The sequence below is a fragment of the Saccoglossus kowalevskii genome, chromosome 3 (assembly GCF_978046115.1).
Source record: "Saccoglossus kowalevskii chromosome 3, keSacKowa6.1, whole genome shotgun sequence".
In the NCBI taxonomy this organism is placed as follows: Eukaryota; Metazoa; Hemichordata; class Enteropneusta; family Harrimaniidae; genus Saccoglossus; species Saccoglossus kowalevskii.
The window spans coordinates 28,148,025-28,168,790 of NC_140643.1; the positions used below are offsets into that span (position 1 = coordinate 28,148,025).

Consider the following 20,766-nt stretch of genomic DNA (forward strand, 5'->3'; position numbering starts at 1 on the left):
AATAGACGCCGCTTTGTGCGACCACCGCGAAACTCACTGTGTAGCAGTGAAATGTTTGTAGGCGGTGACGAATCTACCTACTCTGGTATTTTTGCATGTTTGTTAGAAGGTGTGACACTTTCTTTACTTGCACACATGTATTCTTGAAACCTGACTTTGCTCTTAGAGAGTACTTCGTATTTAGCACGACTGAAATATTTACATTTTTGATATGCATCCGAAACCTGGCAAAATGGCATAAATTTCTTAAATTTCAACCATCGCCAAGAGGAGCTGATTTTACACGACTCATTTTTGAATTGCGAGTATTGTTGAACATTATATTCAGGCGTTAAAAAACAATGTCACACCCGAAACAGTTACAGGTTTGGTATTTTTGGCGCCCGATATTTTGCTTTGATTGTGAAAAATTCGAAAGACGAATGTAAAATCAGCTTCTCCTGGCCATAAATAAATTTACTTAGAGACAATATTCTAAAGCATTGAGTTATTTCAGAAAATAATGCATGACACAACCTACTTATAAAAAACACAACTATAATTGTTCGTTTTATGCTTCATTTACAAGTCCACTAGCTGTTGGATGAATGTCTTTATCGAAGCCATCGACGGTATTCACGTTTTCGGCAACATCGATGTCTACTTGAACACTAATTGATCGTACATTTTTCTCAGCCCTTTCGCTATTTTCTTCCCTATACGATTTTCTGTAAAGATCAGCAAACGAAAAAAATACATCAATGTCGCGTCGATGCAATCATTCCATATCCCAAATTTAAGTAATTTTAAGTAAGTATCTCGTTTCTTCATTGAACTAACTTACTTTCCGAATGTTCTCCCGTCCTCAATTGTCTCCGGAAGTCTGTGGTTACGTGTTTCTGGAATGAAGAGCGCAAGGAAACCAGCCACAACAGAGGTCGCCCCCATTATAATATACGGCGCTGGTTCCCATATGTCAGCCAGTAGAAATACGTAAGGAGATATAATACTGCCAACACGTGCACACATCGACGATACTCCCATTCCCGCGTTCCTTATGAAATAAACAGTATTAGACAAATATGAATATACTGAATTTTAATGTGGATATTCACAAGAACTGTCGCGCTCAAAATCGTCTTCAATACTGTAACTAAAATAATATAGCAACCAGGTTCCTACCTAACTGTAGTTGGATAGAGTTCAAGAGCATACACATAAACAATGGTGAACGTTCCTGCAATACACATCTTTGCTATCATAGCCAAGGTTACCGAAACATTAACATTTTCTACAGCAAAACAAAAAAGAGAAAATCACATGAGGTGGGGGTTTGTTATTGGTCAGCCTCTTGTCACGTGGGACAATTAATATTTATATGATGATGTTTATGTAGACTGTTTGATCTTCAATGACATATGAAATAGTAGTGTGGTATTTACAATCAGCATTCAGGAAAGAGAGGATCTGTAGAAATAACAAATGTCCAGAACAATGGGTGAACATGACCAGGTGTGATACAAATCATAACATTTTCTTTTACCTGGTGGTACACTTATTATCAAGCACAAACCACCAACAACGGTCGTGCTACACAAAGCCCATCTCCGACCAAAAGTTCTCATTAACCACCAACCAAGAACACTTCCTGGAATTTCAACAGCTGCAGCGATAAAAAATGTGATATATGGATTTTCACCAATCTGGTCAGTATTCATTGAGATTCCATAATAGACAAAACTGCAAGAAAACCTAACAAAAAATACGAGAGCTGTGAAACATTGGACCGGAATGTGATAACTTTGCAAAAATAGTAACGCTCGTGTTAAGCATACAACTACCACTATTTTTGTGAAATGCACACCGCCTACTTACCAGTTGAAAGACATCAAAACCGCACTGGTCCGCAGATTCGGAGTTTTAAAAATATCAACAGCTGTATATTTTTTGGGCTGTAAAATTGAAAGTATCGTGGTGTCTTATTTACACGAGTTGTTTGGGCAATCACTTCTACTGTTATAAAATGATCGGTAACAAATCACATGTTATGAATGATTGAGATAGATCAGTGAAATCAGTTGATTACGCAATCGACAGAAATTTAAGTTTAAGTATACTAAACACCCAATTGTACTAATAAAATCGATTGAACAACACTACCTTCTCCTCAATTTCTTTAACGCTTTTTATCTTCTCAGTCATCTCCTTTTCTTCTTTGAACAAATTATCCGGTACTTTTGTTTTGTTTATTTTAGCCCATTTATTCAGCACTTTCGTCGCTTTAGCATACTTCGATTTTTGTATAAGCCACATTGCTGACTCGGTAACTAACCTAAAATCAATTTGATACTAGTTTTGTTACTTGCAAGTGATTTAATTTTAAAATTTCTATTAATTTCAGCGTAGCACGAATCCAATAAGATATATAAAGAAGACAATGTTCATGCAAAAGCTGTATCAGTACTTTAATTCCCAGCATAGTGTATAAGCTGGTTGATATATAGAAATGAGAAAGTGAGATATTGATGCGAAGCATTATGAAATAAGTAAGTTTGAAGAAGCACGATTCCTTAGTTACAAGTTATTCTGAATATATCAATAGAATAAAATAATTGTATGTATGATTGTTGAAGGAGCATCAATAGTACCAAATGGGGATAATCAGTTCTCACTCGAATGACGATACTTGAAAAATATATAAAGTAACCTTAAACCTGTAAACGACCTACAGTATTTGCCACATATACATTGATTAATAAATCAACTTTAATGCTAATAGATTGTACATGTAGATTCAGCAGTCAGTTGCCTGTCATACATACAGCACTACATAAAGGATAATATACATGAATACAAAATGTCTGTTGTATGCTCTGTCATTTGCTCATGAATAGTTGAAATGGCCTTGATAAAACCTTGATTGGAATATACAAAACCTTAGTCTTCTAGTGTCAGCAATAATTGAATATATGGTAGTGGTACTAAAGCAGCAAAAACATTATTATTTCAACAAGTCCTAATGTCTTTTCAGTATTCCATATTGTGTACCTAAATGGCCACTGCTAGGAAAAGTAAACTACGACATTGTACGACCTCTTCTGATGCAAGAATATTGTGTTATCGTGTGTTCATTTTGGCAGGCTCTGCTTTGGGCAGTATATTTCCAAAGGCTTGGAGAGAGGGGTATACGTAATATTTCCCCATAGCCAATACATACATGTCCAATGATAGGCTGGTACTGTTTGGTGTGCTAAGTTGTTCTAATAATATTTGATGTATATCATGGATATGGTGTCTTCATCAGCGTATACAATGATACAACTCATACTATACTGCATTCATCAAATAATTGACTTTGCAGTCTGAAATCCACTTACCAAATAGATGGGATGAAGAGTATACAGATAAGACCAGAAAACAGTTGAATTTTGCGCCAATTTCCAGACAAGCCATATGCAATAATGCCAAACAACGCGTAGAACGAACTGAATGAAACGTGGATAAGAGATGAGAGTATTGTTCTGTATTTGAATCCAACTATTTCCATAACTGAAACGAGAAACAAACATAATAAGGTGACATAATCAATTAGGATTCTGTAATTCTGAGGCCTGGATTTGTAATAATAGTTTTAACAAGCTGTAGCTGTGTATGATAAATCATCAATTAATGTATTCACTTACCCATCACATTTCCAGTAATATACAAACTATGTGGAAATGCTCCAAGAAGAAACTGGCATACAAGAAAAAAATAATACGTTGGTGAGAATGCCGCTGCAATGGCCACCACTATCGTTGATAATAAACATATAACATATACTATTTTCCTTCCATAACTGCAATGGAAATAAATGGGTATTGAATAAATATGTTTTGGTGTGTATATCTACAGCACATATACAATTTTAAATTGCATTGCATTTTTGGAACTGACATATTAGACATACTTCTGATGTATAGATAATTTGAAAGGTTATCAAATAGGGGATATTTAGCCAGCATCGCAAAATGTGATAACAATAGAATATAGCTGGTCAATTGGATTAATTGCACGTGGTTGAGAATGCCATGCAACTGATCAATATCTCAATCTATCACAAACTAATTGAACATTAAATTATGGAAGCCAGCTTTTAGTTTTCATCAGTCTTACAGAAGTATTATCACTAATTACGTTTTTTCTGGAACACAGTTAATATGAAGGAGGATAATACCAGTATTCTTAGGATTCCACACCTGAAGCCTGAAAACAAAGCCGCACTTTCTCGGTTGAATGTTCATCATAGGATAGGTTTCGCTGTAATATTATCAGGGGGAATTCTTCTCTCTGGGGTTCTCCACACTTGTCAGGGGGGAAACTCGTCTCGTCTCTCTATCTCGTCCCCTTGAGGTACGGGATCGGGAAAGTCACTTTAACTTTACAGTCAAATAAGACACACACAACGGAATACGTTTCAGCTCTCGTCTTAGTCGGTCAATCGAGCACTCTATAAGACACAGCGCCCTGGGGAAAAGAGTCCCCAAGACTCTCGCAAGGCTGAACCAAGACTCGCCCAAGACTGGACTGCCTCAAGGCTCGCCCCAGGACTCGACTCTCGACTGCCCAGGACTGCACTCTCTCTCGACTGCGTCTATCGTGCTGTGCTCTTCAAGACCAACTCAAACTCTCTTTATTCATTTTCAAAACTCTAACCAATTACAAGAACAGTAAAAAGACTCTAGGGCGTAACCTTCAATCATAAAGCCAATCACACTAAGTACTGAATACGTCATATCTTTTGATTAATCGTTCACTACATTAATAACTACGGATGTCAGAATAGCGACGGTATCTTGTAATTAGTTCCAAATCACTGAGCCAAGTTCCGTCCAAAACTTCAAATAGGCCTACACGATGACAGACATAACACAGCAATTCGCTAATAATCAGTTAATTAAGTCGGTCAACAGATACGCGAAAACAAATTCATGACACATCCCTTCACCCAAACTGAGATATGCCTCTCGGCATTGCACGTTCACAAATCAAAGATATCGTCAGCCACTCATCGTCATACGGGTTAAATACAATACTAATAATAAAAGGTATAAATCAAAAAGAGTAAAACACACTAATTAAGTACAATGATTAGAAAGTCTAAATACAATGGTTATAAAGTTTCAAATATCAACGGTTATAAATAAAAAAACAAGGGAAAGGCTACCAATCGACTCACTTTTCTCAAACAGTTCGCTGAGGTAACCCGTCGCTTCACTTTCTCCGTTACTAAGGTTACAAACTCTATATCAAAAGGTCAAAAAAACTAAGGCGTGGCGGTGTAATCAAGCGATCAGCCAATCGCTGCAGTCGACAGCATGATCACGTGATTACCAGGGATGCGTCTCTCGGTTAAAGCATTGCAAAGCGGTAACTAATAAACAATGAATAAAAAGCTATTAATCAAACTCCTGTCATCTACGCTTATAAACTTCAACTGAACTCACAAGTCGTTAATCTAAACAAAAGTCATATGGCGTGGAAACAGAATGCAAAGACAAAGTCGCTTTCATAACACATTACTCCTCTGGCAAAAAGATGGGGAATAGCTAAACGATATAAGTTACATATAATCCTGTCAATCATGAACAAAAGCTTGCGTTATCAAACAATACGTATATAGGCGCACCAAACTCTCACCTCAAAAAAACATTAAAAAACGTTACAAAGGTGCTATCAACCCAAAAAAGCGTCAGAAGTATTCCGGAAAACAACACATAAACAAAAACAATTCTTAAACGTCGGTATCTCTGTACTCGACAAATCTCAAAATTCTGAAAAACTCATTGGGGCATTACTTTCCCCATCATAATCCGTACTCATAAACTCATTAAAACTCCATCAAACTTCACAAAACTCAAAACACTGTGTTGCAAATACTTGTCCACTGAGGCGCGCTTAAATCGTTATAAAGGACCTCGAACGTCACTAAATATCAGTTCAAAACAAAGATCTGGGCGCTTACACACATACAATTCGATATCACTAAAAGAAACGGTAAGAAAAAACGATAGGAAAAGCAAGCAATACTTTACATTACTGAGCAATAGGGTTAGGGTTCTGGAAAAGAGTTCAACGTCCTTGAGTTACACAGTGTCAGTTACAGTGTCCAACCAGCGGTTCTCTAAGCAATACACAGATAGCTAAAGTTCTAATCAAAGCCTATAAGCGTCTCTTCTCTTGTCGCGTTATTCCGGATCGTTCTTTATCATCTTCTTGTCTTTAATGTCGCTCAATTCTTAATTATACAGTCCTATACGATATTCGTCCTTCCGAAGGGGTTCTGAAATCTTCATGTCTTCAGCGTCGTTCATCGGTGCCATACTGGTAACGGTGTTAGTCGCCGAGCGCTGTTTCGTCTCTGCCATCGAGCCAGTTAGTTCGGTTCACAAGAAAGACACATCTTCGCCATTTCACTTCTCTTCACAGGATGTCAGTATGTGCGTAAGACGCAATGCCCAGGGTTCTCACACCACGTATCAAGGGGAATTCTTCTCTCTGGGGTTCTCCACACTTGTCAGGGGGAAACTCGTCTCGTCTCTCTATCTCGTCCCCTTGAGGTACGGGATAGGGAAAGTCACTTTAACTTTACAGTCAAATAAGACACACACAACGGAATACGTTTCAGCTCTCGTCTTAGTCGGTCAATCGAGCACTCTATAAGACACAGCGCCCTGGGGAAAAGAGTCCCCAAGACTCTCGCAAGGCTGAACCAAGACTCGCCCAAGACTGGACTGCCTCAAGGCTCGCCCCAGGACTCGACTCTCGACTGCCCAGGACTGCACTCTCTCTTGACTGCGTCTATCGTGCTGTGCTCTTCAAGACCAACTCAAACTCTCTTTATTCATTTTCAAAACTCTAACCAATTACAAAACAGTAAAAAGACTCTAGGGCGTAACCTTCAATCATAAAGCCAATCACACTAAGTACTGAATACGTCATATCTTTTGATTAATCGTTCACTACATTAATAACTACGGATGTTAGAATAGCGACGGTATCTTGTAATTAGTTTCAAATCACTGAGCCAAGTTCCGTCCAAAACTTCAAATAGGCCTACACGATGACAGACATAACACAGCAATTCGCTAATAATCAGTTAATTAAGTCGGTCAACAGATACGCGAAAACAAATTCATGACAATATCAAGATGCGAGCCTATGATGTTCATGACTTGAAGTTGTGAATAGCTTGTGTTTTCTGAAGATAACAATGGTGTGACTTGTGGTGTCTTTGAATACCTGAGACATCAAGCCTAATCAATTTTTGAGTGCTAAAGATTACAACACTCTCATTCACAGTATGTTTCTAGCAAGACACTCTCAAAGAAGCAATTCCTGGATGAATCAGGTATGAATTTGACACCAACATCTACCAACTGTCCATGGTATGGTACCTTACTAATTCGGGAACTGTCATTGATTGTGGTCAACTTGACACAATGGTGTCTGTGAGTACCTGAGACATCAAGCCGAATCGCTGTTCGAGTGCTAAAGAGTACAACACTCTCAGTTACAGTCTTTTTCTAGCAAGACACCCTCAGAGAAGCAGTTACTGGATGAATCTGATACCAACTGTCCAGGGTATAAAAGCTTACTAATCCTGGAACTGTCATTGTTTGAACAGCACTGTAATCGCCTTGTGTTCAACTTGACACAACGATGTACACATCACAATCTATACTGACTCCTGACTTGATCCAGGATACCTACATCTGTCCATTGCAAGCTCATTACAATGACCAGTTGACATCTCTTCCTTATCCTAAAAGAACCACCAGCGAGAGAAAGCATTGAAGGCATTTTGTTGATGACAACCAGTTGTTAAGGGTTTTGAAAGTACATGCTGCCCGCCCAACTTTCACTGGTTATGACAGTGTTGAACGTACTGTCAGAGAGTACAGCAGACTATGAACACACCAGGTCACATTACAACTATACCAACTGTAGAATTGGGAATTATTTGAATTTATTTTCATGTAATTTGCCGTGTCAGCCATTACTGTGAACCTGGAATGCCTATGTATCTCAATCGTTTTAAATGGTATCAACATTTTACTAGTACTTAGGCTACTAAACATTGAACGAGTTTCTGTCAGGATTTTTAGAGACATTTTTGTTTATAATGTCTGATTCTTCTTACATGTCTGGTATTACACATATTCTGGTATAACATGTGTTTACTCACATGTTTAGTTTTACTCACATGTTTGGTTTTACTCACATGTTTGGTTTTACTCACATGTCTGGTTTTACTCACATGTCTTGTATTACTCACATAATATTTACATATTTGATAGTATTCACATGATAATACTGAAATTTCTAAAATTATTCATGTGTCTGATATCGCTAACGAATATACTACTTACATGTCTGAGATTTGACCAAATATTATTACACCAACTAGATTTCCAAGCGGCACGATGGATTTTGAAAGCTGTTTCATCCAGTCCCTATCACACACTAAATCGAACTGTAAAATAACCATATATTACCATTGTGACTTTTAACTTACTAAGTAGTACTGTAACTGAAAATGAATGTTGATATACCACCGATCTGATATCATACTTGCAGTGTCTTATACAACTCGCCTTGTTTTTTTTATTGTAGTATGGTTTGCTGACATTATGCAATCATATTGTACCAGAGCCATTGAATGTGTTACATAGAGCTCAGGAAAATAACATAACTGTAGTGTTTGCCATACAATCGCCCTGTAATAATATTTAAACCAGGCACCTTCAATGCTTGTGAAAAAAAGTAACAGAGACAGGGAACCAAGGCTCTACTTCACTACACCCTGTTACCCAGAGGTGACTGCTCGTCATTTCATCACGCTTTTTATAAATTTAAAACACACATTTACAATAGCGATAATCACCAGCCAACTGCAACTGGTTGAAAGTTCACATCGTATCTCTATCGTCACGATGTATAATGATTCATCTGGCAGCCATAATCAATCTTTGATATGAATATGATTTGTTTGTATACCATGCTGTAGGGTAGATCGCATGTGAGTGATTTATATCTATACCTGTATAGAGTAAATATTTTTACGGCAATAAATCGCTGTTAATTATTATATCTGGTGATTGCAGGTGCCTGTGCAAATAAATACTATAAATATATATACACACCCATTTTTATAATAAATTGTTGCATTTCTAGCAGCATATCTTATTTGAAAATGGACAGAATTATAATCAAGATGACTAGACACGTCTACACTTCTCATGTCTGTTACAATGTATACTATCTATACGCATCGCCATTGCTGTGATGACGTAGCATGTCATGATATACATAGTTGTGATAACATAAATTACCTCAAAAACAACCGTGTTTTCATACCAATAGTCATCATAAACCCACTCGCCGTCGCAGTCAGTTGTTCCAGAACGTGGAAAGCAGGTCTCTACTGAATCCCCCTGGGATACGTTGACATCATAACGTTCACACTGCTCCCATTCACTTTCACTATAACTGTATGGTATAGTACAATTCTTCAACTTGGAGTTGGTCTCGTACGTCTGGTTCTTATATGTTTGACAGTAATGGTCAGCGGATGCACTGTAAAACGTGTTGCCCATCTGAAAAAATGCAGAAGCGCCGGTCGCGATAAAAATACATATGTATTGAATTTGTTGAGAACGTCCAAAAGGACCGACGCTTTTCAAAATGTCTTCAAATTGCGTCATTTTATAGCTGAAATAGTAGCAGTTGGTGATGTTGTAAGTCAGGTGAGAATACACGCCCTGTGAAGTCAACGGAATTCAAAAACCGTTTGTCTTTTCTGCAAAAGTACAGGTAGATTTAGACCCGATATCATTTATTATGTACATACTGGCCGACCTTGTCACTGAATATTTTCGATAAATTGAGATAAAATCCAGTGATATTAGGTGATGGAATGAAAATATCATGAAGAATTTTAGGCATACTTACGAGTATAGTGCATCTCCCACTTGGAGTGCAAAGCAGTGGAGTGGTTTGAGATAACTCGAATCGAGTCGAGTCATTTTCAATTAAGTAATTTTTGATAAACGGGATAAAATACCTGTAGATTAACTCTGCCGTCAGGATATGGAGCAATAATGTTATACTTTAAGGGAATTACCCGACCGATCGGACGATATCGATTCGTAACCGAGCATCCTACACGGGTCACACAGCAACGTGTTAAAATGCTGATATCACGAGAATATGAAATCGTTTGATCTGTCTGGTTATAAACTCGTTATCATACGTGGCGTTTGAATAACAGCTCAAGTTTAGGATAAAGCCCGAGTACGGTGTGTGTCTGAGATATAAAGTCAAGCCTGGGTTAAAATGTCGTAGATATAAATTTTACCACTGGGGGGGGGGGCTTCCCTGAAGTATGTATAAGGGCTTTATCTGACTTAAAATACACCGCCCAAGACATTAGATACTAGATATCAATACTGTTGATAATACTGCTATATTATTGAAACGAAATAAAAATATTGTTTGAATAAAAAAAAATACTGTTGAAGGCATTTAGCTAGTCTCATTAGAAAAAAAGTGCTTGCCCCTGTGTTCAAATAGATTATGCTATGAATGTCCGCAAAGTTGATGCGAGAGGTCAATGTTCGAACCTAGCCTCGAAGGTTACTTTATAGCACTGTAAATCATGGTCAGATTTGGTGTCACGTGATCTCGTATAAAGATAAAGAGATTTCTGATTGATCGAGCGTCAGGTGTGTTTTAATTATTATTGGCCGCTTCAGTTACAACATCTGTGTATGTTTTTATGGTGATTCAGAGGACATGGAAATTAGCACGGCTTACAATAACAAGGCAAAACTCTCTGTTTTCGAGACAGGGAACATAGATCGTCAGTTATATATACATGTATATATATATATATATATATATATATATATATATATATATATATATATATATATATATATATATATATATATATATATATATATATATATATATATTATAAAGCATCCCGATTATGGGCTTATTAAGATTAATATTGTATGTCACGACTGGGTTTATTGTGTTAATATTGGTTCACAGACGAACGTGATCATACGTATCGCTCATTAGTGTCAACATTTTGATCTGTTGATTCCTTGATACAGTTGCGTAGTCGACCATGATTGATATTTCCGTGGTCTGCATGATGTAGATCCATTTAACCCAGATTCTTTCTGTTTTTGTTTTGTTTTTTTCCAGTCAAGTCTGTGTAGATCTAGAAGTGAGGGAATTAGAATGGCCAAATACTGGATTGGAATAAATGCATTAGGAATTCCAACTCAAATCAAATTTCAAAAATAGAGATAACACTGTTAGTGTTAACAGTGCTAGCTACCACTTGGTGTTGAAGCCCTGAAAACAAAACGCATACACATACTCCATCGAGTACAATGTACTTTTCCCGTCAAAGCTAGTATTTTATTTTGTTTATATATATTACTGCACTATTAACTTTATCCATTTTATTTATCATATTATATTATATTATTCTATAAGGGTTATTGAGATTAATGCAGTACACATGTAGTTTAAATTGAAGAACACTTTGGCTGGTATTTTCTAGCAAAATCTTTCTTAGATATGTTGCTGCACTATTATCCTTAAGGGACTTGTATACAATTCATGTTATATTATTCTATGTGGGACATTGAGAATAATAAAATATACTTGGGAAACTAACTATTAAGTAATTTTTACTGTTTTTGTTCATTTTGATCAGAATTGTTCACACTCAAAATTTTAGCTAGTACTTTTCACTCAATATGTTCAAATATATGATTTGTTTGTATACCATGCTGTATGGTAGACATATGGCGTTTAATTTCAAATTGAATGAATTACATTGAAGGTAGTATATATTTACATTATACCAATTGTAACTTGGTTTATGATGGTTTGCGTAGCGTACGGTTGCGAAAAGAGGGTAAGGTATAGTAGAGATTACCATACCTTGCTCTGTTCTATATGCCTAAGCTACACAAACTTGGATTGAATATTAAGAGCAAATTACAAATGACAATTCGCGGTTTAGTGATAGCCCCATACTTACCCGTATTCGATTGAACTGGACTCACTCAATCCAACTTCACTCTAGTGGTTATTTATTACTAAAACTCGTACAAAGATTTACATACAATCACCCAACACCGCTAGTTTTAACCAGTTTATCAATATTATTCAGTGACAAGGTCAGTATCTAGATAATCAATGATATCAGGTCAGAATCTGCCCCTAGGCTGCAGTACACTCACACACGCTGTATGAATGCCGTCCAGTTCGCAGGAGCGTGTATTCGCACCTGACTTACAACATCACTAACTGCTACTATTTCAGCTACAAAATGACGCAATTTGAAGACATTTTGAAAAGCGTCGGTTCTTTTGGACGTTCTCAACAAATTCAATACATATGTATATTTATCGCGGCTGGCGCTACAGCCTTTTATCAGATGGGCAACACGTTTTACAGTGCATCAGCTGACCATTACTGTCGAACATATAAGAACCAGACGTACGAGACTAACTCCAAGTTGAAGAATTGTACTATACCATACAGTTATAGTGAAAGTGAATGGGAGCAGTGTGAACGTTATGATGTCAACGTATCTCAGGAGGTTTCAGTAGAGACCTGCTTTCCACGCTCTGGAACAACTGACTGCGACGGCGAGTGGGTTTATGATGACTATTGGTATGAAAACACGGTTGTTTTTGAGGTAATTTATGTTATTACAACTATGTATGTCATGACATGCTACAGTATTAGTATATGTGATAGACAGTATACATAAGGAGTGTAAACGTACACCTTCCCGTCATTAAGATTTTATCACTGTGACATTTCTTTTGACTTTAGATATGAGGCTGCAAATGTCATCCCATTTAGTTCATATTTAATAGAATTCTGTTTTCTCTCTACATATGTTCAGCTTAGGAATACAAAACAAAACAATGTAGTTAAACACAAGTTCAATACATTGGTTTATCTTTTAAATGTCGAATGCATTTGACATCCAACAATATACATCTGTCTCGTAAGGTCAGATAATAGGATTGGCCTAGAAACCCTATTACATGCTATACAAATAAATCAAATTCCACTCAAATAATAATTATTATTACTATCAGATACACCATTAAACACAACTTTATCATGTGTGGTACTATGAGAACCATTGATACACACTGAAGTAATCACAGCACTATACTAATCAATGTCTAGTCAGCATTTCCAATGGGTATAAATATAATATATATTCATATAATATTTTGTATCTATAACATACTACTTTATATACTCATGATACGGACCATTCGCGACGACTGCTTAAGAGTCGAGAATATTCAAGATCAAATATAGAATAACGATCTGTTGTCCCTATTGAGTGTTTTTTTTAAAAAAGCGCCACTACAAATATCAATACTTTTTCAATAATGAGTGTCTCTCTTAAATTGAATATTGCAAATTAAGAAGCCTTTATTTGTTATATATATATATTTGGCGTTTATAAATTATATACACAGAGTAAGGATCTATGGTGACCAATTATGCCTATGTGTTATTTGTCACAATAATTAATATTACATTTTATAAAATCCACCTTTTACCTCTTTCAGCCTTCCCACGTTCATGGCGATCAGCGGAGTCATTACGCCCTCATCGACAAACTTATAGAATTATCTGCACATGATTTAAGCCCCATTACATTATGATCTGTCTGTAATTTATGTAAGATCGACGACCCCCATTTTTGTAGTTTGTTTCGAAAGACAAACGAAAACATCTACCTGTGCTAATAAATAAATAAATAAATAAATAAATAAATAAATAAATAAATAAATAAATAAATAAATAAATAAACAAACAAACAAACAAACAAACAAACAAACAAACAAACAAATAAATAAATAAATAAATAAATAAATAAATAAATAAATAAAACTCCTTCAGCTTGTCTTAACCGTGGCATGGCATTTTGATATTTGAAGTACGGGGTAATTGTGTTGTAGGTAGTGTGAATGCCCTTTTTATAAGCCGCTCACCTCTGTACCACAACGAAGATGTAACAACAACAACAACAACAACAACAACAACAACAACAACAACAACAACAACAACAACACTTACAAAATCGGATGTCACATGATAGATACTTTTGAGTTCTCGTGATTAACGTTTCGTGGCCGCTATTTGTCACGCCTTAAATCGGCTTGCTAAATGTGTCTACACGCTATAGGTTAAAAAAGTAGGTAGTTAAAAGATTATCGTACGCGATATTTATCTGGACATTTATTTGTCTGTTGTATTATATTTCGGGGCAAGTGTCCCAAACACAGGTACATGTTCATTTGGGGTGATATGTTTAAAGTCTAGAAGCTACATATTGTAATTGATTAGATTGACAGGATAGGTGGTACATATTAACCTTTCTATCGCCTTCTTACCTGATCTATCACGATAAGCAATTTATTACATTGATGGGCATTTCTTAGTCCAATTATAATATTAATATTATGTAATTATCTGGTGCATTTTTGTGATTCATTGGCCCCAAGGTCGAACCGGTCACAGAATTGTGTTGTACTTGCTAAGTCTATCTATGCCTAACACTAATTTAAATTTGACTAGACCTTGAATTCATATATGGCATTAACAACATACACTGTTACTATGAAATGAGTTAAAAATGTAAAGTGACAATGCAAAAACGATTTCGATCAAAGTGAACTTAAATTAAATTAAAATTTTACCATCTCAGTATGACCTGTGGTCAAAGACACATTTACAAAAATTGTTAATCTGCACGTCGAGCAGCTCTAGAACGACTTAAAACCAAACTTCATACATGGAATATGAATATTGAGCTTTTCCTTCTATCCTTGGCCATTACTGGGATCACTGACCCGATGCAAAATTATTTTGACGTCCGACTAGATGCTTGGTACACCGTGGTAACAACCGAATTAAGGGAGGCACTTAGTTTTGCCCTCAGAAGTGGACTATAGTACCATCTTGATAACAGCTGATAGATTGCTGATGGGCAACATCGAGTGTATACGTTGGTACCTAGATTGGGAATTCCGCTTTATAGTTTTTTTTTTTAACTTTGGTGTCAACGTTCAGATCTCATTGGAAACCCTTACAGATCTCATTCTGGAAACAGGATTCCAGACGTAAAGACTGACTTTCGCCTTGTTTTGTGATGAGAGATCTCACCTTTAACAAGAACCGTCTCTTCCTGGGACCCATTAGTTGGGCCAGCGCCTCCTAATAACTGTGAAAGTATAAATGTTGATGTAGTACAAAGATGTCTTATAGCTTTTGTAAATTATCTTTAGCTGTTCATTTAACAGCTATGCATTGAGCAGCGGTCCACTGTAATAAGTTGCAATCAACACAGTATTTAACATTCAGCAATAAGTTGTAACAACTGTAATATGTGGTTAATTTATAGTTTGATTTAGTGTGTGACAGGGACTGGATGAAACAGCTGTCAAAATCCATCGTACCGTTTGGAAATCTAGTTGGTGTAATAATAATGGGTCAGATATCAGACATGTAAGTAACATCATATGTGTAAGTGATATCAGATATCAAATGGAATTGTAAGGGAAGTAACTACATAACAGTCTATGAATAAACACAATTTAATCTCGTATATGTGTTGTAGATATATTCGCCGAAACATATTTATTGAATAACCTTTTATTTCTGTTGCAGCTACGGAAGAAAAATAGTGTTCGCTATATGTTTATTATCAACGATAGTGGTGGCCATTGCAGCGGCATTTTCACCAACGTATTATTTTTTTCTTGTATGCCAGTTTCTTCTCGGAGCATTTCCACATAGTTTGTTTGTCACCGGAAACGTGATGGGTAAGTGAATACATTTATTGATGATACATTATACACTGCTACAAATCCAGCATTAATATTACAGCAATCTACATGGGTAGTATCACAAATAGGTAACATGTTGATAGAATACTGACTACACATTATGAGCCACGCTACCACATTATTGTTATTCGAGTTTTCCTCGGAAAATGTAATCAACTTTTTCTGTCGTTTCAGTAATGGAAATGATTGGAGTTAAATACAGGACAATACTTTCTTCTCTTACCCATGTTTCATTTAGTTTGTTCTACATGTTATTTGGCATTATTGCATATGCCTGGTACGGGAGTTGGCGTCCACTTCAACTCACTGCTGGTCTCATTTGGATACTCTTCATCCCATCAATTTGGTAAGTGAATATTGAATAAATTAAATATTATTTGTGAGCAATAATAACATATTCGGTGATGGAGACGCATACGTATTAAATTATTAGAGGAACGGCTGTGTAGATAAATCCAACAGTACTTCATTAACATTGGACGTATATTGATAATATGGCCACTTAAATACGTCTATCCTATAAGCCATGAAAGATATACTATTATAATGCACAAAACAGATCCGCCAATTTGAAAGCAATATTCTTCTAACAGGGCAAATCATGGAATTTTGTGTTCTGCTTTTGCGAGGTCAACACGCATGCCACATTCATGGAGCATGGGTTGTTGTATAGTGAAAGTAATGTGATGAGAATACTTAATAACACTTTATTAGATCATAGGCCATACCGTTGCTTATGCCAACTCTATATATTTTAATTTACTTATTAGACAGGTTTAGATCTTCATCACATACAAACTTTACTATATTCCCTTTCACTTTAAACACTTTACGCACTATGAAATTTAGATTGTCAGAAATAGATTAAAAACATCTTTACGAAAGCATGCACCTGTATCAAAACAATTGATACTATATGTCGGTAATATACTTCAAAATCATAAGATGACATTACCCAAGTCGGTATTTAAAGATTCTGATGCATTCAATGGCTGATCTGATTTACATGATAGATATATTGTTGTTTTTGCAGACACAACTTCCAACAATATAATATTTGTTTATAAGTCATATTATTATGTGAGCTTACGGAATATAATATTTATATTTACAAACGAATTAACGTTTATCTTGCTAATCACAAGTTATTCGTAAAATATACAACTAATTTTATCAAGTAAGAATGGAATGTCTTGCCTAGCTTGTATCGAATACTCCAACAACAGATTATTGGCAGAATGCGTGAAAGTGTTAAAAACCTTATGATTAGTCAGAATATAATAGCCACAACAGCACAATAATGAAATCGGTCGTCGTGTAACAATTTATACAATATTAGATACAGCATATGCACTACTGAATTTGCTCATATCTAAGCTAACAGATTATGTATAAATTGTTATAATAACAAACCACTTTTTGCCATTGTTGCTACCTTAATTATGTTGTCAGTTTATTGCTTTGTACATGTGTTTTTTTCAATCGTTATATTTCAGGATTGTAATTGAAAAAATGATTACTCAATTATTCTTTCCTGTTTGTGTGAAGGTGATTATTCACAGAACAAACAAGATCTCATAGTCATATATATCAATGATATAATTTCAATCAACATTTATACATTCAGTAAACTGCACATGAGATTAACGGGAATGTATTATCGGACTCGGTCGCCTGATACTAAGTTCTGTGCCTTTAATTTGACTCTAATAACTTTCTATCATATTGTATGACGACAGAGACGATTTAGTTTTTCACCACCAATTGCCCGCACTCGCACAGTAATATCACGTTCTTGTCAATGGGAAAGGGGGAGGGTAATTTCACAGGTTATACATTAATATTAAAGAAGGAGAACATAAGCATATAATCTTATCGTCCATTATTAAACCAATAGAGAATGTTTAGCCTTGATATTCCCTTTCTGTAAAACAAATCATTTCAATAATATTTGGAATAACTTCTGATTGTTGGATATGTATCTCTGGTTTTGTCATACATTCTGATCGGTGGGACTTAAACAAACAAACTGAATATATATCAAAACTAAATCGATACACATCCAATGAAATCGACAAGACGGTTAGTAATTTCAGAAATTATATCTTGTCATGTTACAGAACTAGTATCAAATTGATTTTAGGTTAGTGACCGAGTCAGCAATGTGGCTTATACAAAAAACGGAGTATGCTAAAGCGACGAAAGTGCTGAATAAATGGGCTAAAATGAACAAAACAGAAGTACCGGACAATTTGTTCAAAGAAGAAATGGAAATGGCTGAGAAGAAAAAAGACGGCGGGGAAAATGAGAATAAGGTTAGGCGAATAATTTAGTATGATTTAGTTGTTTGTAATATAAGTTAGGTCTCTATCGACCACGTACTGATTTCACTAGTCTATCTCAACAATTTCTTAAACGTGTTTGTATAACTGATCATTTTAATTATTTGGGCAAATAAGAATTAATGCGTGTGTAAATAATATATGAATTCTTTTAATTTTACAGCCCCAAAAATATACAGTTGTCGATATTTTTAAAACTCCGAATTTGCGGTTCAGTGCAGTTTTGATGTGTTTCAACTGGTGAGTAGGCAGCGTGCATTAAGTATTTTATATTACACGTGGAGACAATGTAATAATTTACCAAAACGATGGTAGGTTTAGTTGTATGTCTTACCAGAGAGATTACTACTATAATGTAACTCTGTAGTCGTATTTTTGTAGGTTTTCTTGCAGTTTTGTCTACTATGGAATCTCACTTAATACTGACCAGATCGGCGAAAATCCATATATCACATTTTTCATCGCTGCAGCTGTTGAAGTTCCAGGACGTTTTCTTGGTTGGTGGTTAATGAGAACTGTTGGTCGGAGATGGGCTTTGTGTAGCACGGCCGCTGTTGGCGGTCTGTGCTTGATAATAAGTGTACCACCAGGTAAAACACAAATAATATATGCATGATGCGAATTTTCTAATTTTCAGATTGATGCCAATCTTGGTCATTTCACACACTGTTCCGGCCATTCCACACGTTTGGCTTGTATAAAGGTGTATATAAACATCACAACCATTTGCGTGACGTAATGCTGGCCAAATTCACACTCCAACTCATTCGTTTTCCCGTACTAACCATTAATAAATTCAACGGAGTTTCCCATGTTCGAGCAATTTTTAATTTGGCTACATTTCACGCTTTTTTTTCTTGTGCTGCAGAAAATACAAATGTTTCGGTAACCTTGGCGATGATAGCAAAGCTGTGTATTGCAGGAACGTTCGTAATTGTTTACGTGTATGGTCTTGAACTCTATCCAACTACAGTTAGGTAAAAACGAAAAAAATATTTTTGTTTTATTATTCTAACATTAATCGACGTTCTGGCGAATTGTGGTAAAAAAGTTCTGCATTTTAATATTTTTCCAAAAATATTTTTGTTATTAGGAACGCGGGAATGGGAGTATCGTCGATGTGTGCACGTGTAGGCAGTATTATATCCCCTTACGTATTTCTACTGGCTGACATATGGGAACCAGCGCCGTATATTATAATGGGGGCGACCTCTGTTGTGGCTGGTTTTCTAGCGCTCCTCATTCCAGAAACACGCAACCAAAGGCTTCCAGAGACGATTGAGGACGGGAGAACATTCGGAAAGTGAGTTATTTCATCGAGAAACTGTATTTTCAGTCAAACATTGTGAAATGAAAATATTGGATCGACGCGACATTGATGTGTTTTTCGTTCGTTCATTTTTTACAGGAAATCATATAAGAGAGAATATAGCGAAAAGGCTAAGGAAAGTGCACGATCAATTAGTGTTCAAGTAGACATCGATGTTGCTGGCGACGTACTGAATAGCGTTGATGGTGTTGGGAAAGATGTTCATCCAACAGTTAACGGACATTTAAATAGAGCTTATGAAAAACAATCATAGTTGTTGTTTTTTAAAATAGGTTGTGTCATGCAATATTATTTTTTGTTCAATGACTTAGAAGCATTTTGTTGAACAAGTCGACATTTTCATTTCTGTGGAATGAATGTTTCCTATTCAACGCTTCTTCTCGGGTTTCAAAAAAAAGTCAAACGTATAATTATTTCGAACGTGCCAAATAATTAACAGTTACTTTGGCAATGTTTTATACTTTGAAGCAGCAACATGCTCGATGACGTTTTAATTTTGACAAATTTCAAATTGTTTTCCTTCAAGCGTGTCAAATATGCCTAACGTACAAGCATCTCGAGCTCAAAAGTAGAATTATTTTCATAATAGTGATGCACATAAATCAGTGGTATCAATGTTTACCTGTGAATCAAAACACTAAAAAATAATTGGGAAAGGTTTGATCAATGTTCTGTATAATCAAACCTGGCTGTCACATTGAGAAAAAAGTATGTTGGCTTATTGGTGGTGGAAGATGTAAATTTCTAAATGTTCTCTAGTTTCCCCTTCTCATGTGTTAAATACTATTTTTTTTCTCTAAGACCTTTGAGTGTTTGTGCAATTAAAGTAAAATGTCGTTACCTCAGTGTTTATATGAATAAAAAGGTTAAAAAAAATAGCAAATTTGCATGAAAGTAATACCGGTGTTGCTCCCGATTGAAAATGTCATAGAAATAAACAGAAAATATTTAGTTTGAAAGCGTAAAACGGTTTTATAAATAGACTACACGTAAGATTGAGTCCCCAGTTAAACTGGCACAAGTGTAGATGTAGAATCCCCACCCTCACAAGCTGTATTGACGAATCTCAATTCCAAATGTATTTTTGTGCAGTTGAATATACTGCTCAAAGTTCAACTTATTCAGATTGACCCATGACTATGATTAGGACTCTACAATG

The 20,766-nt window shown here is 35.8% G+C and overlaps 2 protein-coding genes across 2 annotated transcripts; one reads left to right on the plus strand and one right to left on the minus strand.

Annotated features, from left to right (window-relative positions):
• Window positions 1-533: 533 nt before the first annotated feature.
• On the minus strand, window positions 534-9,725 carry LOC102804088 (organic cation transporter protein-like). The gene is made up of 10 exons (XM_085496550.1): window positions 9,354-9,725; window positions 8,391-8,494; window positions 3,663-3,817; window positions 3,357-3,528; window positions 2,140-2,311; window positions 1,855-1,931; window positions 1,523-1,731; window positions 1,162-1,270; window positions 824-1,033; window positions 534-707 (listed from the first exon to the last, which is right to left on the minus strand). Exons 1-10 carry the CDS (start codon window positions 9,723-9,725, stop codon window positions 551-553), a joined length of 1,737 nt encoding a protein of 578 aa, XP_085352676.1. The 3' UTR covers window positions 534-550.
• A 2,654-nt stretch (window positions 9,726-12,379) lies between these two features.
• On the plus strand, window positions 12,380-19,876 carry LOC102803965 (organic cation transporter protein-like). Its single transcript, XM_085496551.1, has 10 exons — window positions 12,380-12,751; window positions 15,491-15,594; window positions 15,757-15,911; window positions 16,110-16,281; window positions 18,079-18,250; window positions 18,441-18,517; window positions 18,659-18,867; window positions 19,146-19,254; window positions 19,371-19,580; window positions 19,686-19,876. Exons 1-10 carry the CDS (start codon window positions 12,380-12,382, stop codon window positions 19,858-19,860), a joined length of 1,755 nt encoding a protein of 584 aa, XP_085352677.1. The 3' UTR covers window positions 19,861-19,876.
• Window positions 19,877-20,766: the final 890 nt, after the last annotated feature.